At 48.9% G+C, this 17577-nt stretch overlaps 1 protein-coding gene across 3 annotated transcripts in view; it reads right to left on the reverse strand.

Moving 5' to 3' along the window:
- Positions 1-2418: 2418 nt before the first annotated feature.
- Positions 2419-17577, reverse strand: part of IQCA1 (IQ motif containing with AAA domain 1) — a 115458-nt gene continuing 100299 nt past the window's right edge. For all 3 annotated transcript variants that reach the window (XM_070423368.1, XM_070423367.1, XM_070423366.1), the window contains 3 exons: positions 13788-13965; positions 7870-8108; positions 2419-2957 (listed from right to left, as the gene is read on the reverse strand). In XM_070423368.1, the coding sequence (XP_070279469.1) occupies positions 2835-2957; positions 7870-8108; positions 13788-13965 (540 nt within the window). In that variant the 3' untranslated portion in view covers positions 2419-2834. The remainder of the gene's footprint in view (positions 2958-7869; positions 8109-13787; positions 13966-17577) is intronic.

The following is a 17577-nucleotide window of genomic DNA, read 5'->3' on the forward strand; positions in this document are numbered from 1 at the left end:
ACGGTCCTTGGAAACTAGAGGGTGGGGCTGGCTGACACGACCCATGAACCTGGCGAGAAAACTTAGCTATAGAATGGGCACGCGGTCACAGCTGGGAGAAGACAGAGCTACCAGTGTGATCACAGCTCAATCTGAGTGGTCCCTGAGAGAGAAAGCATGCCCAGGCCATACTGAGGCCATCTTTTCAATGTTTAAGACTCAAGTTACTCTAAAGCTACATGTTTGAATACACCAGTCACACTAGCCATATGTAGTGATTTAAATGCAAATTATCATTAACTTAAAAAATAAATCCAGTTGCAGCAGCCACAGTACAAGTGCTGAATGGCCACACGGGACTATTGGCTACCCCCAAGGGACAGCACAGACCCAGACCATGTCCCCCCTGCAGGAATCCTGTTGGGTGGGGCTGCTCCAGAGCCTAAGCCTTGGTTAAAGTTTTGTTATTAATGACCGCTCATTCAGCTCTAGCAGATTTGTATGAGTTCTGATAAAGTATACTTGTTATTAAACTGAGACCAAGTTCAATGGTATTGGCTACTTTTTAACATTTTCATAATGTCCATTTCCTTATCATAACATTCAATTTTTATTATCCAGATCCTATTATTTTGCAAAGAATATCATATCCTAGAGTCTTGAAGTTCTCTTCTTGGGTCATAACCCTGGGTCTGATTCCCATGATGAATGATGGGAAGGGTGTTGGTACCACTGCCCAAGAGAGACCAAACTGCTCTCTGAGGTAAGGGTGCAAAGTCTGTCTCTCTCTTGGGTCACTCTGGGTCTTGGCCAGATACAGTATGAAGTGGGCAAGGGGGGGGGGGCGGTCAGGCCCACCGTCTTGAAATTGGGGGTCCTGCGGTATGAGAAGACAAGTCTATGGCAGGGCACTCGGAAAGCAGAGACTCGGGAGCTTCCTGGTGCGCTCAGATGTGTCCAGAGCATGTGGCCTGCGGCCGTCTCCCTCTGTCCTACATGGCATCGGTCTCCTGCACAGACACAGCTGAGGGGCATGTGCTGGTGGCCAGGAGATACCTGGAACCACTGGTGGTTCTGAGCACTGAATCCCAACCTCCTGGGAATCCAGGAAAACTGTGACATCTACTGTGGTCTACAGAGGAGGGGACTGTACCACATTCTGTGGTAGAACTAAATCTCAAATTACATTCATCCCACCTCCATGTGAGTCTCCTTCCTGTGTTCTCACCACAATTGAGAAATGGGTGACTATCTTCCACTCCTTTCATATTCATATAAAATTCAAATTTCCCTTTGAATCCTTGTTTTTCTATCCTTTATTTGGTTTCTTGTTCAGTTTTCAAAAATTTTTTTTTACTTATTCATTTAGGTTTTCTCTTCTCCACATTTATCCTATTTTTACGTCATAGTTTTCATCTAGCATCGGCCTGTCACTGTTCCGGTGCTTTGCAAGAGTAGTAGACAGGGAACTAAAGAGCAATTACTTCAGTCCCAATGTTCTAAAAGTCTGAGAACTCATGTTTTTACTTCAGGAAAATTCTCAGCAAATACTTCTTCAAATTATTGTTTCTTTGATATTTCTTCTAGAAATTCTGTTAGTTGGGTGTCAGTGTCTTTAAAGATTCTTAACTGTAGTTTATAGATTTCATCTTTTTATTTTTCTGTGCTGTCTTCTGGGCTAAAGAGCAATTACTTCAGTCCCAATGTTCTAAAAGTCTGAGAACTCATGTTTTTACTTCAGGAAAATTCTCAGCAAGTACTTCTTCAAATTATTGTTTCTTTGATATTTCTTCTAGAAATTCTGTTAGTTGGGTGTCAGTGTCTTTAAAGATTCTTAACTGTAGTTTATAGATTTCATCTTCTTATTTTTCTGTGCTGTCTTCTGGGCTAAAGAGCAATTACTTCAGTCCCAATGTTCTAAAAGTCTGAGAACTCATGTTTTTACTTCAGGAAAATTCTCAGCAAGTACTTCTTCAAATTATTGTTTCTTTGATATTTCTTCTAGAAATTCTGTTAGTTGGGTGTCAGTGTCTTTAAAGATTCTTAACTGTAGTTTATAGATTTCATCTTCTTATTTTTCTGTGCTGTCTTCTGGGCTAATTCCCCCAGGACCGTCTTCCAGTTCACTAATTTGCTCTTTGACCATGTCTAGTTAGAGTTCATACCTCTTTTATTTTTTTCATTTTATATAAATTACTATATTTTTAACTTCTAAGCTTTCTTTTTATGGTATTTTTCATAATTATCTCTTCTTATTCTATTTCTGTATGATTCTGGGTTTTAGTTTCCCCATCTTCGAAGTCAGAAGATGGACACAGTTAAATTTAAAGTTTTGTTTTCTTTTTGTTTGTTTTTAGCTCAAGCAACCAAATTACTGAGTCAGTTAAAGGACAATATAATTTTATTCCATTATAAAAGGTCTATTAATAGAGCAAAGAATTAATTTATTAAAATATGTGCAAGAGAATATACATTATATATGGATTAATAAAAAGCTAGTGTTCTCATAATAGATTCTAGTTACTTACTAGTTGTCAAATTAGAGTATTTCCTAACTATCAAATTTTAAATTTGGCAACTAGTACTGATGAGATGAAGTATCCAATTTGAAAACGTCATGGAGTGTGAAGACTGAGTTTTGGTTATGGACAAACTTTACGTGGACTAAGGAACAATTACAAGCTCTAGAAACAGTTGCCACGGACAGCTAGCCTGGTGTACAGCCCAGCAAAGGTCTCGCCGAGCGAGTCAGAGGCTGAGGAGCTTTCGGCATCAGCGTGGGTCTTCTTCAGACTGGAGAGTTGGGGCCACCGTTATCCCCGAGAGAGACTCAAGGATGGCTCCTCAGAAAGGCATTACTTTTTCTTCTTTTTCTCCTTTTTCCCCTTCTTTTGTCCTTTATCCTTTGCAGTTCCTGTGTTCCCTCCCATCAATGCCAAGGCACGCTTTTTACCCATAGGCGTTTTGGCATACCAGTTCTGAAACAAAACAAATATTTAGGAAAATGTCAAAATGACACGAATGCACTGGAATACTCTTAAAAAATAGAGAAGATCTTGCTAAGATGGAAGGGGCAAGCTGCCATTAAACTTTGGGCATTTAATGTATGTTTAATACAAATTCTTTGTCACTGGTATTTCTATACAATTTGGGGCTTCTACTCAAGGAGTTAACAGTTTTCAGAGAACCACAGGCTGAATCTAACCAACAGCACTTGCCAATGAAGTCACCTGTCTCCCAGGAATCTTACTCTATCCCGGGGTGTGGGTTTTCTTGCTAATGTGAATGGCTCCTCTGGTGCACAGAAGCTGCTAGAAGCTGGACTGGTGGCCGTGTGTGCACCATGGGAGATCAGACGAACACTCTAAGGGAGACCACTGAAAACATGGCAGGAATATTGGAGCCAAAATATCAACAAAGCAGTTAATTGCACTCGGGCCTGTGATGGCATTTTCCTCAGCCTTCACATTTTGTTTGAAACCTGAGAAACATTTTGGTTTATAAACTTTGTAGTAGTAATATTTCTTTCTTTTTAAAAAATATATTTTTATTGATTTCAGAGGGGAGAGACAGAGAGAGAGAGAGAGAGAGAGAGAGAGAGAGAGGAGAGAAACATCAATGATGAGAGAGAATCATTGATTGGTTGCCTCCTGCAAGTCCCACGCTGGGGATCGAGCCTGTAACATGGGCATGTGCCCTGACCGGGAATCAAACCATGACCTTCTGGTTCATAGGTTGATGCTCAACCACTGAGCCACGCCGGCTGGGCTGTAGTAGTAATATTTCACTGAATGACTACACTATACATTATTTATCAATGCTCTAGTTGCTGACATATAGGTCATTTACAATTTTTTATTAATATGAATGATGTTGAAATTCACAACTTTTGCATATCTCCTTATACACATGAGAAAATGTCTCTAGGGCTTATACATAGAAACAGGATTCCTGGGGTTGTAGGTCATGAGCATCTTTAATTTACTTACTATGTTCAGATTGCTCTCTGAAGCGGCTGTGAGTGGGAAACTACCTCGGTCTCTGTATGTCTTGAGATGTTATTTTCTCCTGTCTCTTGGATGCGAGCTGAGCTGGATATAATTTTAGGTTGATAGTTGTTTTTCCTCAGCACTTTGCAGAAATGACCTCAGTGTTTTCTGGCATCTCTTGTGGTCAGAGAGCTGACTGATTTCCTAAGTGTTGTTTCTTTGTAGGTAATCTGGTATCTTTTAAGACTCGTCTGTGGTCTTGTTCTCAGGTTTCCAATAATGGATGTAGGAGTAGATTTATTTTTATTTGTTCTGCTGGTCCCTTGGAGTATATTTTTAATCTGAAACTCATGCCTTTAGTTCAGAAAAATTCTCAGCAAGTATTTTCTTCAAAATTATTGTTCCTCAAATTATTTCTTCTCTTGCTTTCTTCAAAAATCCTCTCTTAGTTGGGTGTAATGCTTTCAAAGGCTCTTGATTACATTTCATAGGAGTTAGCGTCTTGTTTCTCTGTGCTGCCTTCTGGGCAGTGCCCAGGACCACCCCCCAGTTCACTAATTTGCTTTTGACCATGTCTAGTCTTTTATTTCCCCCATATATGTTAGTGACTATATTTTTAATTTCTAGACTTTCCTTTTGCAATTGTTTTCATAATGATCTCTTCTGATTCTATTTCTCCATCTTTGTTTCAAAACTTTGTGTATACCTCTAATGGAAAGTTATGCCTTCATTTATTTTCTTGAACATCTGCATTATATAAATTTCAACTTTTTTTTCAGATTATGCTTAGAATTAGATTTCCTAAAATGTTTGGCATTTTGATTTTCAGATGCATTTTGAGTAGGAGGGTTTGCTTTGGTCTCTTCCTCTCTCGTTACTCCTCCCTCCCTAGCAGTATTGCAGTTGTTCCTACCCAGGCCTCTCAACCCAGATGCAGAATTTATAATGATGCTGATGGCGTCTGGAAGCGGGTCTTCCTGGGTGATATGGGGAGACCAGAGAGCCTGTCACAGAAGCAGCAGGGCTGCTACTTCATCTGCCATGACTCAATCTCATTTGTGTTCTGTGCCTTGTTTCTCTCTTTGCTGCACACCAGGCTTCTGACTGCTCCTGCATTGGAGACTTTTCTTGGTTTCTGGCGCTCAGGGATCTTCTCATCCTTCTTTGAACTTTGGCTAACATGTAAGGGGAGGTGGCCAAGTACTTAGGTGATGATTCATTGAGACACAGTAGAGAATATGGGTAATGGAATTGGCTTTTAGCTTTGGAATAAGGTTTGAATTTCAGTCTCCTCCTTTCTAGCTGTGTGACCTGGAACAATAGTCCCTTTGACTCTTGCTTATTTTTTTTCTTCTGTAGCAAAGTACCACGAACTTCGTGGTTTAAAACAGAACATCATCTTCTATTTCTGCAGGTCAGATGTCCAAAATGGGTCTCCCTGGGCTGAGATCAGGGGTCTGCAGGCTGTGCTCCCTCCTGAAGGGTCCAGGGGAGGGCACCTCCCTTGCCCTCTGCAGTTTTCAGAGACCACCCGCTTTCTTGGCTTGTGGGCCCCCCTCCGTCCTCAAGCTGGTGACACTGGGCACCCAAGTCTTTCTCCTGTTGCTCTCTCTCTGGTTCTTTCTTCTGATCCCTTCTTCTTACTTCTGATGATCACAGTGGACTCCCAGGGACAAGCCAGGATAGCCTTCCCATTTTAGGGTCCACTACTTAGCAACCTTAATTTGACCTGCTCCCTGAATCTCCCTTTCCCAGGTAAACTCACATATTCATATGCTTCAGGGAGTAGGATATACATGTCTTTGGGGGGGGGGCATTATTCTGCCTCCCACATATCTCCATAACTCAGTTTCCTCATTTGTAAAATAGGGGGCTAAATGAGTTATAGAGTGTCTGGCACATAAGTAGTCAATATGTATGAGTTAACAGTATTCTGATTATTACACTATTATCACTCAATATTTCCTCCATCATGTCTACGGAGCAGGGACAACGTGTTTGGAGGCTCCGTGAGACCTCAGTCTGACACGTTGTCAGAGCATAGGTCAGGTTTGTCAGGACAGAAGTGACCAGCTGGTTACAAGCAGCTATAGCCACAGTGTCACATTATTCAAGAGTGTGACAGGGCCACTCCATCTATCTAACTGCTCAGGAAACTTGCCCCTAAACAAGTTTGTTGAACAGGCAGATGGGGCAGCCACTGTGCCCAGCCCTGCAGCTATGAATGGGCAGCAGAAGTGAATTTGGGGGGGATGGGGGAGGAAGATGGTGGTAAAATGATATAGTTTCCTTAAACAATGAAGTGATCAAATAGGCCGAGAACGAATGTGAGAAGCCTATGTGTTCTCATCCCAGGGTATGACATGGTAGCATTTACTACTCTTGAGTTGTATGATCAGTTATATGTTAGCTACTGGGCCCCAGGAACCAAAGGATCATTTTGCAAAGTGGAAAACACGGCTCAGAGAAAGCATAGGTACTTTATCACCCTAAACGTTGCTCCTCCAAATAAGGAAGAAAATGATATTTTAGAAAAAAGGAAAAGAAAATTTGGAATTTCAGAGAAAAATATGATATATCCCTTGAAGAGGGTAAATATTTATCATTAATTCCAGCAAGGCTTGAATAGTTAACAAGAATAGGAATGCAAATGCCTGGCAAAAACTCAGCTTGGAGTGAAAATATCTTTTTCCAGTTTTGCTGGCACGTGGCTCAGCAAACTATGGCCCATGAACCTGATCTGGCCTGCTGCCTGTCTCTGCAAATAAAGTTTTATTGGAACCCAGCCATGTCCATCATTTACCCACTGTGGGTGGATGCTTTTGTGCCATGATGCAAAATCGGACAGTTGTGACAGGGACTTCAAAGCTCTGAAAGCCTAAAATAGCTGCTGTCGGGGCCTCTACGGGAAAAGTTTGCTAACCACCGTGCCAGGTCATCCTCCAGGGGATCAGCATTGTGGCTATTTCCCACCTCCCCTTGAAGCATTCGTGGCAAAGCAGTAGGGAAACACAGTTTTCGAGTGGGTGGGACAGGGTTACAGTGTGAGGGACTTTTCTTAATCTCAAGCTTCCAGAGCCTGCGTTGAGGGAGAATTCAGATCCTCTCTCTAATGGTGGCGTGGCTGATATTAGGGTGGGCAATACTGCATGGGTATCACTTTCCTCCCTTGTCTTCCCAGTCGGGCAAGAACTATGTGCAGGTCCAGAAAGAGGACACTGCATTCCTCTGGATGAAAAGCACTTTGAGGAGTGCCCGCCGCCTGGGCTTCAGGGGGCAGGCTGCTAATGTGCTTGGATAAGGAGGGACAGAGCCTCTGTAACTCCCTTTCCTTCTATAGAAGACAGGTTGGGAAGAGTTGGTTCTCCAAGTCTCCTCCAGACCTAGGGAAGTCTGAACATCTCAGAATGTATTCAAACATTAGAAAACTAAATTTTGGTGTGTTCTCCTAATAGGTGTGATTTCCTATTGCTGGTGCCTGAAAATTCAAGTGGACCACGGCAAGTATGGGACAAAAACAGCATTGTTTGTAATATAGGGAATGGTCTTCTCTATGCAAGACTTGTTCCATTGCCTGAAATATGAAGTGAAAACCAGTGAGAAACAAGACCGGGAGTGTGTGCAGGTGCATGTGTGTAGGCATTTGTGTACATGTGTGTGCATGTGTGCAAGGGTGTGTGTGTATGAACCCAATAGTATTGATGCTGCTACTCAATTCTGCAGTCTGGCTGCTAATTTATAAGATCACGGACCATGATGTTCTTAAAATTTGGAAGGCACATGTTTTACTGCTCAGGATGGAAAGATTTTGTGACCCACAAATTCCATTGCATATGGCAAGAGTTCAAATTCCTGCCATCCAGGGCGGGTTGGCTGCTGAGACCATATGGGCTCCATTTACCTTAAAGCTGTCTTCTTCCTCTTGGTATACGGGGTCCATGGTGCTCAGAGCCCCAATGAACTCCATGGCGATGAGCGGCTTCTGCTGCTGCTGCCGGAGTCTCCGGTCAGTGAGCACACTCCTCACCACCCGGACGATGTGTCCCTGAGTGAAGCCATCAGTGACCTTCGCCAGGCAACTTATGTTCAAGGCACTCGTGATGACTCCTCCATGGCGCTGAATGATCTGCTGCCACAACACTGTTGTTTCAGAGACAGTGGGAGAGACAGAGAGAACAGAGAAGGCAGGATTAATCCGGGTCTCTGCACAAAGCTGCATTGCCTGGATAGGCTCAGGTCCCTGTGGGTGTGAGACACCTTGTATTAAATAGAGCAACTCGACCCTTATTCTCTGCCCCCAACAACTGTGAACACACGCAGCCTGACTGACCTACCAGACGGGAGCCCAGCTGTTCTCTGGCTGAGTGGGACCCGGGGCAACCGAGAGATCTCAGGACACAGGGTGTCGTGAACATGAATTTTGAAGTGACTCTTGAGGTTTACTTAACATAAGAGAATGGACGCCACGCTCCATCGGAGATAACGCTCCACTTAGAGAACCATGCCCTTTCTGGAAAGACAGGGTGTGCATGAGGGTCATGGTAACTGGTGCGCCCGCAGGCAGACGGGAGGCCATCGGCAAGGCCACCTGCCTCAGAGCCGGAAAGATCTGCTCAAACGTCTCTAAAGCATTTCGACCTTCTTGGAGGAACATTTAAAACTTTTTACAGAGGCGACCATTGCCACCTGATCTGAGCACCGTTGGGTCTATGAAGTGACCACGTCATCCAACCATGTGGATTCAAAAAAGCTCAGTGAAACTCGAAGTTCTAACTACTGCCAAGGAATGAATGATGGGCAATGTCACTGTGACCACATTGGAGCCTGGCATTGGGGCCATGAGTTAAACCAACGCGTCACCTCCACTGTCCTCTTTGGCGGGGGTCCTTGGCCCGGTGGTGAGCTGAGGTGCTGGCAGGGGACACTCTGCCACAGGGCCTGCCGGTGTCTCCAAAATGTGGAAGGTTAGGCTTCAAGGGTGGAGAGTCAGGGCAAGGAGTGCAGCCAGGGCTCCAAGGACCTCAAATTGGCCCCTACAGCAACATCTCACTCTCCGGACCTACTGCCTGGTGGGTGTGTGTGAGCTGGAGCCTGCCTTGGGGTTCCCTGGACATGGGTGGGGGGAAGGCTGCGTGAGAAATCAGGATGTCTGCCGAGCACCTGGGAGACCGCTGTTCTTGTGCAGGTCGGGCATGTTGTTTCTGTAGCTGCGTCAGTGTTGTTTTAGTAATAATAGTAATAATAATAATAATAATAATTAGTCATTCCAGTTTGTGCCAAAGTTCCCTACTGCTCATTACACGTCAGTTATAGGAAATCATGCAAAATACACTAAAAGCTATTTCAAAGCTGCTTGTGTAAAGACAGATTGCAGAGGTAGGAAGTGCCCTTATCAGAATATGACTGCTGGAGGGTGAGACACCAGAAGCCACAGCCCATGGTCAAAACAAACCACCACAGACAGACAGCATCGTTCCAGGGATCTGGTCTACCTCCTGCCCAAATTCATGGCATCTGAAAAAGTGCAGCAGCTTGGAGTGCTGACTGGACGCTGAGAAGGGAACGCGTTTTATGGGCGAGTCTCAGGGGTAGTCCCTAAAGCTGAGGACCGGTGGGTACCCTAGGCTGGGGACCCAGAACAACTTCATCCGTGGGCACCCATGGGCCAATGCCCACCTGCAGCACAGAGCGGACTGGCCACGGGCACCAACAGCAAATACTCCGCACTCCCCCTGCCAACCATTAAGCTACGACAGACCCTGTCATCCCGCTTCTGACATGAGGAATGTCTACAAGTAAAGATTCATGGACCGTGGAGCAAAGACCTACACGGACTCTGGTCTGGCGTGTACGTGTAAACACACCATTGACCATCTAAGTGTATGATTCTTGGTAGTCATGTAGAATTTGGTCAAGATTCCTCAAGGTTGGTTACTTCAAAGCTCACCAGTGTTCCATGGAGGCGCAGTAAGGGGCTCTGGGGATGCATCACGGTTACCGTGGGACCTGCCCTCTAGCCCAGAGCCACCTCTGTACTTAGATCCCAGATCCAGAGAAAGGGAAAGGCAACCAAATTTGACGTCCTTTTCTTGTTAGATGAACTGGACGTATCAGCCTTTGAAAGAACAGCCTCGAAGCTTTGACAAAGCCACCGGCTCATTCTTGACCTTAACTAGCTGCTGTGGGGCTGCGAGGGGGCCGAGGGGAGTGAGTCACAGCCTGGTGGGCACGTGGAGGCGGCGGGAGCCACCAGCAGGCTGCTGAGCCTTTAGCCCACGGAGAACACAAGAGCAGGACAGGCCCAGGGCCAACAATGAGCGTGGCCGTGAGGACTGGGGCCAGGGAACCGAGGGTGGGAGGGCCGAAGGCAGCAGAGGGCTCCTCCCGACCGAGTGATGTATTATTTACTTTCCTCTCCCAGATGCAAAAGGCACCTCAGTTCTCCAGCTAATGGACACCCTCCCCACTCCCTGGACTGGAAGGGACCAGGCATCGGGACTTTGGGTCTCCTCTTCTGCTTCTGAATCCAAACTGATTCCACCCTGGCTGGTGCTCCATGACACAGTGACTTAAAGTTCGTGTTTATTTGGGATTTCGCAGAAGCATGAGGGGTAAGTAATATACTATGGATGAGCTTCTGGCCGCTGCAGCCTAGAAGTCCAGGAAAATCAGAAGATGTGGGCAGGACTCACCTGAGCAGACACCGGGACCAGGATGGGGGCCTGTGATGAATTGGGTTATTAGCAAAACAGACCCCAGGGAAGAGAGTCAAGAGGAGCAGCATTAGGAAAGCGGAGAGAAGGAAGTCCAAAGGGATTTCTGGGGACCAGACAGGCATTAATCAACCTTGGGGCGGGTTTTCTCTGCAGAGACATTTGGGAGGAAATAGCTTGATTTGGGGCAAGAAAGTAGATACTGAGTTAGATCTGGTAAACCTTAAGGACTGCGCTTCCTTGGGCTAACCCACCCTTCTGTGCTCGGCCTAGTCCCTCCTTGATGCTGCCTCAAGGATGTGACGGTGGGACTGGGACTGCTCCTTACCCCTTCGGCTCTGGGCTGGGAGATGGATGGCTGAGCAAAGGCCCCCATTATGGATTTGCAGCCTGTGCGTATGGGCTGGAAGAGACCATTTTTGATCACTGCAAAGACAGGAACAGTCTTTCTGTGAGATGGACGTCCCAGCCACGGTGGCTAGGAATACTCCGCAGCCACTGGAGGAAATGTTGGGCATCATTTGTGATGCCCGAAAAATGGCGGCCTGAACAAATCACCCCCAAGAAGGAAATACGTGAGAAGCGTGTGCTGTAGTGGACAGAGCTCTGGGCCCACAGGTATGGGACGCTTTCTCCTTCCTCCCCCATGACGCTGTCTTGAGGAGACTCAGGTGGGAATCTGCAGATCTAGTCCTTAGAGGTGACTGGCATTTTATTAAAAGAACACAATTGTCTTCTTTGTACATCAAATAGCTCCACTTTTAAAGAGCCCATGGTTTTGTCAAATAGAAACTATTCAACCCAAAGTGAAGGATAATACCCTATTTTATTCCACTAAGATAACATTAAGAATATATATATATATATATATATATATATATATATATATGGAGAGAGAGAGAGAGAGAGAGAGAGAGAGAGAGAGAGAGAGAAGAGGAAGAGGAAGAGGAGGAGGAGGAAGAAGAAGAAGGAGAAAAAGAAGGAGGAGGAGGAGGCAGAGACAAAGGCACAAGAAAGGACACCTGGCCAAGGGGAGTGAGGAATGAGTGGGAAAGCTCCGATAAGGCCAGGAGCATGGGGTCCTCCACACTGAGTCAGTGGGCTGACACTGCTGTGCTCCCCCATTTCTGTGCTGACGCCTTCCTTGGCTGGACTACACACCCCTTTCGCCTTGAACCTTGTGGGGCCATGTGACTCATTCTGGCCAATGTAATATGGGTGGAAGAACAGTTGGCCTTCCCGGTCCGGTCCCTAAAATCTCCTTTGAGACTGTCCATACTGTCTTTCTCCCTTTCCTTTGATGCTGGTTGGATGCAAAGGACTGAGTGGAGGTCCTAGAAGATGAAGAAGTCACTAGATGGATGGAGAAAGAACTGGGACCTGAGTCCTCCTGTACTTTTTGTATAACATGGATTTATGAAGCCAGGACCATAACTTATCAAGACAGAAATGAGCGCACATTGCAAATGGGGTGGCTAAGCTAGGAGTTTGTAATAGGTGAGGAGGAGAGAGTTGTGCTTTTAGCTGACCAGGAGTTCAAGACCAACCAGAAAGGACCCCATATCCCCTCTATTTTGGTGGTGCTACTGTGACTAGCTAAGGATGAATAGAAACTAAGTCTGACCTAGTCATTTTTATAATTATCATGAATACTAAACACCGTTACCATGTCACCATGGCCACCGTCTCCTCTACCTCTCCCACCACTGTGACCCCCATCATCTCCATTAGAGCCACACTGCCACCCCTATCACCATCTCGACACCGAATTCACCACCACCACCTGCTACTGCGGGAGGTGAAGGTGACCCCTCAATGAGCCACAAGTGTGGCTTTCACACCTGTGTACATACTGCCCTTGAATGTGGGCTGGCCCTGCGAGTGGCTCTTGACCAGTCCGGGGCGGTAGAGTGACTCTGTGTGACTTCCGATACCGGGCCACAGGAATCCTTCCACATCTGCCCGGACCTCTCAAAATGTTGCTCTTAGGATGCTCCCCCTGGGACCAGCGGCTGTGCTGTGCAAAGCCACACGCAGAGGATAGGTAGAGGCTGTCCGGGCGACAGCTGTCCAGTTGACAGCTGAGCCGGCGGTGGCCAGTATCAACTCTGTCACAGGGCTGATCCCCTCGGAGGTCCAGCCTGTCCAGTCTCCCGATGAGCAGAGCCCCACCTGACATCTGACAGCAAAGTGCTGAGAAGCTCAGGGAGAACTCCCAGCGGAGCCTGTGGGCCCTCAGGACCACGAGAGCAGATCGTGTTGTTTTCAGCCCCTGGGGAGGTGACTCACAGCTGCAGAGAGCCCCCCTCCTCAACCCCATAGATGGCCTTCCTCCCTCTCCATCACCAAGCCCATGCTCTTCTGGGGGCGGATTTGGTGCTAGACATTCTGCCAACCACCTCCGGCCAGGGCTACAATGGCCCTGACAGATAACCATTCCCCTGCTCTGCAGAGAACATGGTGTCTCAAAAGTCAACTGAGGTGTCAAGGTCACCCCACTGTTCCCTGTCTGAGCCCGTCCTGGCTCTTTCCAGTCGGGCCCCACTGCCCTCAGGGTCTCTTCCTCCTATTGTTCCCATCAAAAACGCTTCAAAAGAAGTGGAATTTGAATCTATCTTTTCAAGAATAAAAAAATTGAAAAAGTAAGCTTCTGTTGTATTTAGTGTTTATTTTAAGTGAGTCAACATGCTCCTAGACTCACTCTTCAAGACTGAAAAAATAACAAGAGTGACCCGGTGTAAAGAAATGGTTTTATACGAGAAAGACACCGTCACCGTGGGTACAACATGAGATGAGTGACCACACTCTACTCTTCATAAGAAACATTTGCACCCATGAGGGCTTTGTCACGTTCAGGGCCCAAAATACTAATCGCTGCCCAGTGTCCTTAGCTCTCGGGTAAAAAGAAGTGTGTTAACAACAGAGCAGAGATGCATGTTTTGCTCTTGTGACCCAGTGATTTACATTCGTGGCACCGAGCTCAGCTGACATCGGTGTGCACGCCACTCTAGGGACATCACCTGGCGATGACTGGGTGCCTGGGCCACCCTCCCAGCACCTGACAGCCCAGCCTCGGCCACTGCTCAGGGGCGGCCGGGGTACTTGCCGTATCTGGACGCATAGTCTGGTCTGGGAACCAAGATGATTTTTTGGTAGACTCTGCAGAAAGACTGAATTTCGGCATCGAAAGGGCGGCGTGTGGTCCCCACGATCAGAACCCTGTCGTTGGGTTTCAGGAGCTTCAGGATTTTGGGAAGGTGTTTTTTCAGGCGTTTGGGCTCGTTCTGGGAAAAAGAGAGGGGAGACAATGAGCCACGTGCAGAGAAAAGGGTAAGCGGAAGACCCTGCAGCCTAGGTAGGGTGATACCAGCTCTCTAAGCACTGCCTCCCCAGCCTGGCCTGGGCTGCAGGGACCCGCTCCATGGTCTGGGTGCCCTGACAGCAGGAGCTTCCTGTCCTCAGCCTCTGGCATTCAGAGTTGGAAGGGGTAGGAAGGAAGCACCTGCAAGGCACTCCAGCACCTCGGCCCTGAGAACGGGAAACGGCGGTGGGGTTCCCAGCGCAGGGGAGCTGGCTGGGATTGACAATCTGCCTGCGGGGCTCCGCATCCCCTGAGCTGTTCCGAAGGGGACCCCGAGGTTTCCTCTGCTGGCCGCAGGGACAGGAGGGACGAGGTCCTGGATCTCACGTCTGAAAACGCCCGGTTACGTGAGGGTGAAGCTGCTGCCTCTGAGGCAGTTCGGAAACCGTGTGAACCTGAGATTTTAGCGGCATCTCAGCACTAACCAGGAAGAGAAGCAAGACTTGGCCCAGGGAGGACGACTTCCACCCCAGGGGTCAGCTTTGGCCAGATCGCCATGGAACCACGGCTCTAAGTGAACCTGGCCAGGCACAGGGGCCAGGGGGAAGGGAGGAGGAGGACACAGGGTGAGCAGTCTGCGCAGGGACACCCAGGCTTAGTCCTGACCAGTTTTGCTCTCAGTTGGTTCAGGGGCAATGGAGCGAATTACAATGCGAATGCTGAGCTAAAGACCACGCACGGCTTCCCTGCAGCGGCCTGTGGACCCCGGCAGAGACCACACCTGTGTATGGCACTGTGTGTCCGCCCCTCCCGCCCAGGCCCCCCCCCCCCCCGCCCCCAGCAGAGAGAGCCCTGCCTGCAGGAAAGGCCGGGCACCCAGGGAAGGGAGAGGGTGTTTGATAAATGCCACTCTCAGAAGGAAAAGTGAAGAGCAGGTGGGGTGACAGAGCTGGTATGGGGGTGGGGTTAAGGGGGGCAGAGCTGTGCTCAATTTGTGGGGCCTTTGGGATGATACACTGTTGGGCTCTAGAACCCTGCTCCATGGCAGGCCCAGGGGCGGCCCAGTGTCTCTCCCGCAGAGCTGGGAGTCAGACCCAGGTGGTCACGCTGCTCTGCACAGTGACAGTGCACCCTGGAGGACAGGGGAGCAGAGCAGAGAGTGGAGGGAGGAGTCCTCCAGGGAAGGCGGGGGTGCCCTGGGTGGGCGGCTGGGCTGGGCTCTGGGCACAGGTGTCCACTCCCGTTGTGAGGCTGTCAGCCACGCAGCGGCCGCGTGGTTGTTCACCTTCTTCCTTCCTGCTTGACGGGGGAGAAGGCCAAGTTCTCTGTCTGGTTGCCCAGGTGCAGGGAGAGCCTGGGCCGGAAGAGCAGGACCCGGGTGGAGGGGCTGTTGGGGGAAGTCCGATGGAGGCTGCAGACACCTGGGGCGCCCCAAGGACAGCACAGGGACTCAGTTCTCCCTAACAATCCCCCTGCACTCACCCATTCTGCCAGTCAGCTGTAAGTCTCCAAGGGTAATAATACTAATAATACTCGTATGTAGCCCCCGCTGAGTGCCGACTGCAGGTGCTCCTCTTAGTGCTCGGTGTGGGCTCAATCACTTAATGCTGGCGACCCTTGTGGGTGTGAAGGGGTGTCTCGCTGTGGTTTTGGTTAGTATCTCTCTGATGGCTAACGAAGTCCAGCCTCTTTTCATGTGCTTATTGGCTGTTTGCATATCTTCTTAGGGAAAATGTGTAGTCAGATTGTTTCCCCACTTTTTCCTTAAGTTACTTGCCTTTTTATTACTGAGTTGTAAGAGTTCTTTATGTATTCCAGATACAAGTCACTTAGCCGTATATGATTTTGTAGATATTTTCTCCCATTCTGTTAGTTGTCTTTGCACTTTCTCGATGACAGCAAACATTTTCTTTTTTTTTTAGTTTTGATGAGATACTACTGAATTTTTCTTTTGTTGCTTAAGCTTTTGGTATCCTATCTAAGACGGGCCACATGGGAGCTTCCCAGAGTCTGGTGGGAGAACTGATCCCAGGGTCCTGGCGAAGGAGGAGACTGCCACTCTGTGGGCATAGAGACCCACTTGCACAGTCTGAGCCCCTTTCTAGCAGCCTAGTTGCCATGGTGACGATGGGGCAGTTCTTCCTGTTCTAGGGCAGAAGATGGTATTGCTACCAGTCCTGAAATGACAGGGACATCTGAACTTAATTAGCCTGTTTAGATATCAAATGTTGATCCTGGGCTGTGTCCAGAGTGGCATTCCTGCTGGTAGTGAGACGCAGCCCCATTGGGAGGGCGGAGCGAAAGGTGAGTCCATTCAGTCAGCGCTCCCCTGCACTCGGGCTACTCCTGTTCCGGTTCAGAGCTGCATCCATTATGCAGGAAGTCCTCATGCTCATCCATCACACTAGCCAACATCCCAGTCCAACATCCCAGTGCAAACTCCACAGCCGTGCCCCTGCCGCTAGCCTGCAGCCTGCAGCCTGCAAACCTGGCATTGTGGGCAATTTCAAAGGAGTGCCCAGCATCCCCGCAGCGATGGCAGTGTGCTTTTCTGCAGTCAGCTCCTCAAAACCACGGCACAGCCAGCTCCAAGACCGGCCAGTCCCTCCCGGAGGCCCCACTGCGATGCCGGGAAGGCTGCTGTGAGATGAAGGAAGGAAGGGTAATGGTGCAGAAAACACAGCCCAGACAGTGCCTCATTCCTCACCGCCTGTGCCTCAAACACCGCTGACCGGCTGTGCTGGAGCCAGAGGGTGGAGGACGGCTCTGCTCCCAGCAGCAGGAGGAGGGGAGGGCCCTGTGCAGGCCCTGGGCAGGGGTGCGGTGTACGGGGAGCCATCCTGAGAGTCTAGGCGTGGAAGGCCTTCTCCAGGGTGTGGAGGACAGGGGTGTCGTGCGGAATGTGGGGATCCTGGAGCCCCGCACCTCTGGCTCTAAGACGAGAGGGCCCCACGGCGGTTTTCAGGATGTGGTCTAATGGCCCCGGGGATGAGGAGGGGAGGGGGGCGGATGGACAGACGGAAACCAGGTGCTGGTGCTCAGGTGCGGTCCAGGTGGGGAGAAAGGTGTGGCTTCTGCATCCAAACAGAAGACTTGTGTCCGGGTCCCAGGGCAACCCCCACCAGCTGTGCGCCCCTTACAACCTTCGTCCTCTTCTGCAAAACAGAAGGGCCGCTTCCCTGACACAGTCGCGGTGCCCCGGGGCCTTTGAGGCTGCCTCCGCCGTCCTGGTGTCCTGGCGGGTCCCCAGACCTGGAGCTCCAGAGCCGCACGCTACCTGGCTCTCCTCCCTGCCTCCCTGCTTAGGGCTCGGAGAGCCTCATGCATTTGACCACTGAGTGACCTTCACTGCGGTGGAGGCATCCAGGGTGGAGTCAGTCACTGCAGGTGAGGTTTTTCCCAGTGTGATTCGGGAATCCCTCCCATCCAGGGGGCAGCCGCCGGGTGCTGTTTGTGCTGTGGCTGGGGGTGGGGTGGGGAAGCACAGCCGCTCCGGTTTCTTTGCAGGTGGAATTCTTCTCTGTGCCTCAGTGCCTTTGGGATCAGGGGAGCCTGTGGGGCAGAGGCCGGGATGGGTGGATTCCTGAGGTCGCCG

This window comes from Myotis yumanensis, unplaced genomic scaffold (genome assembly GCF_028538775.1).
Source record: "Myotis yumanensis isolate MYYU_CA2020_CCGP unplaced genomic scaffold, mMyoYum1.0.hap1 SCAF_8, whole genome shotgun sequence".
Taxonomy (NCBI): domain Eukaryota; kingdom Metazoa; phylum Chordata; class Mammalia; order Chiroptera; family Vespertilionidae; genus Myotis; species Myotis yumanensis.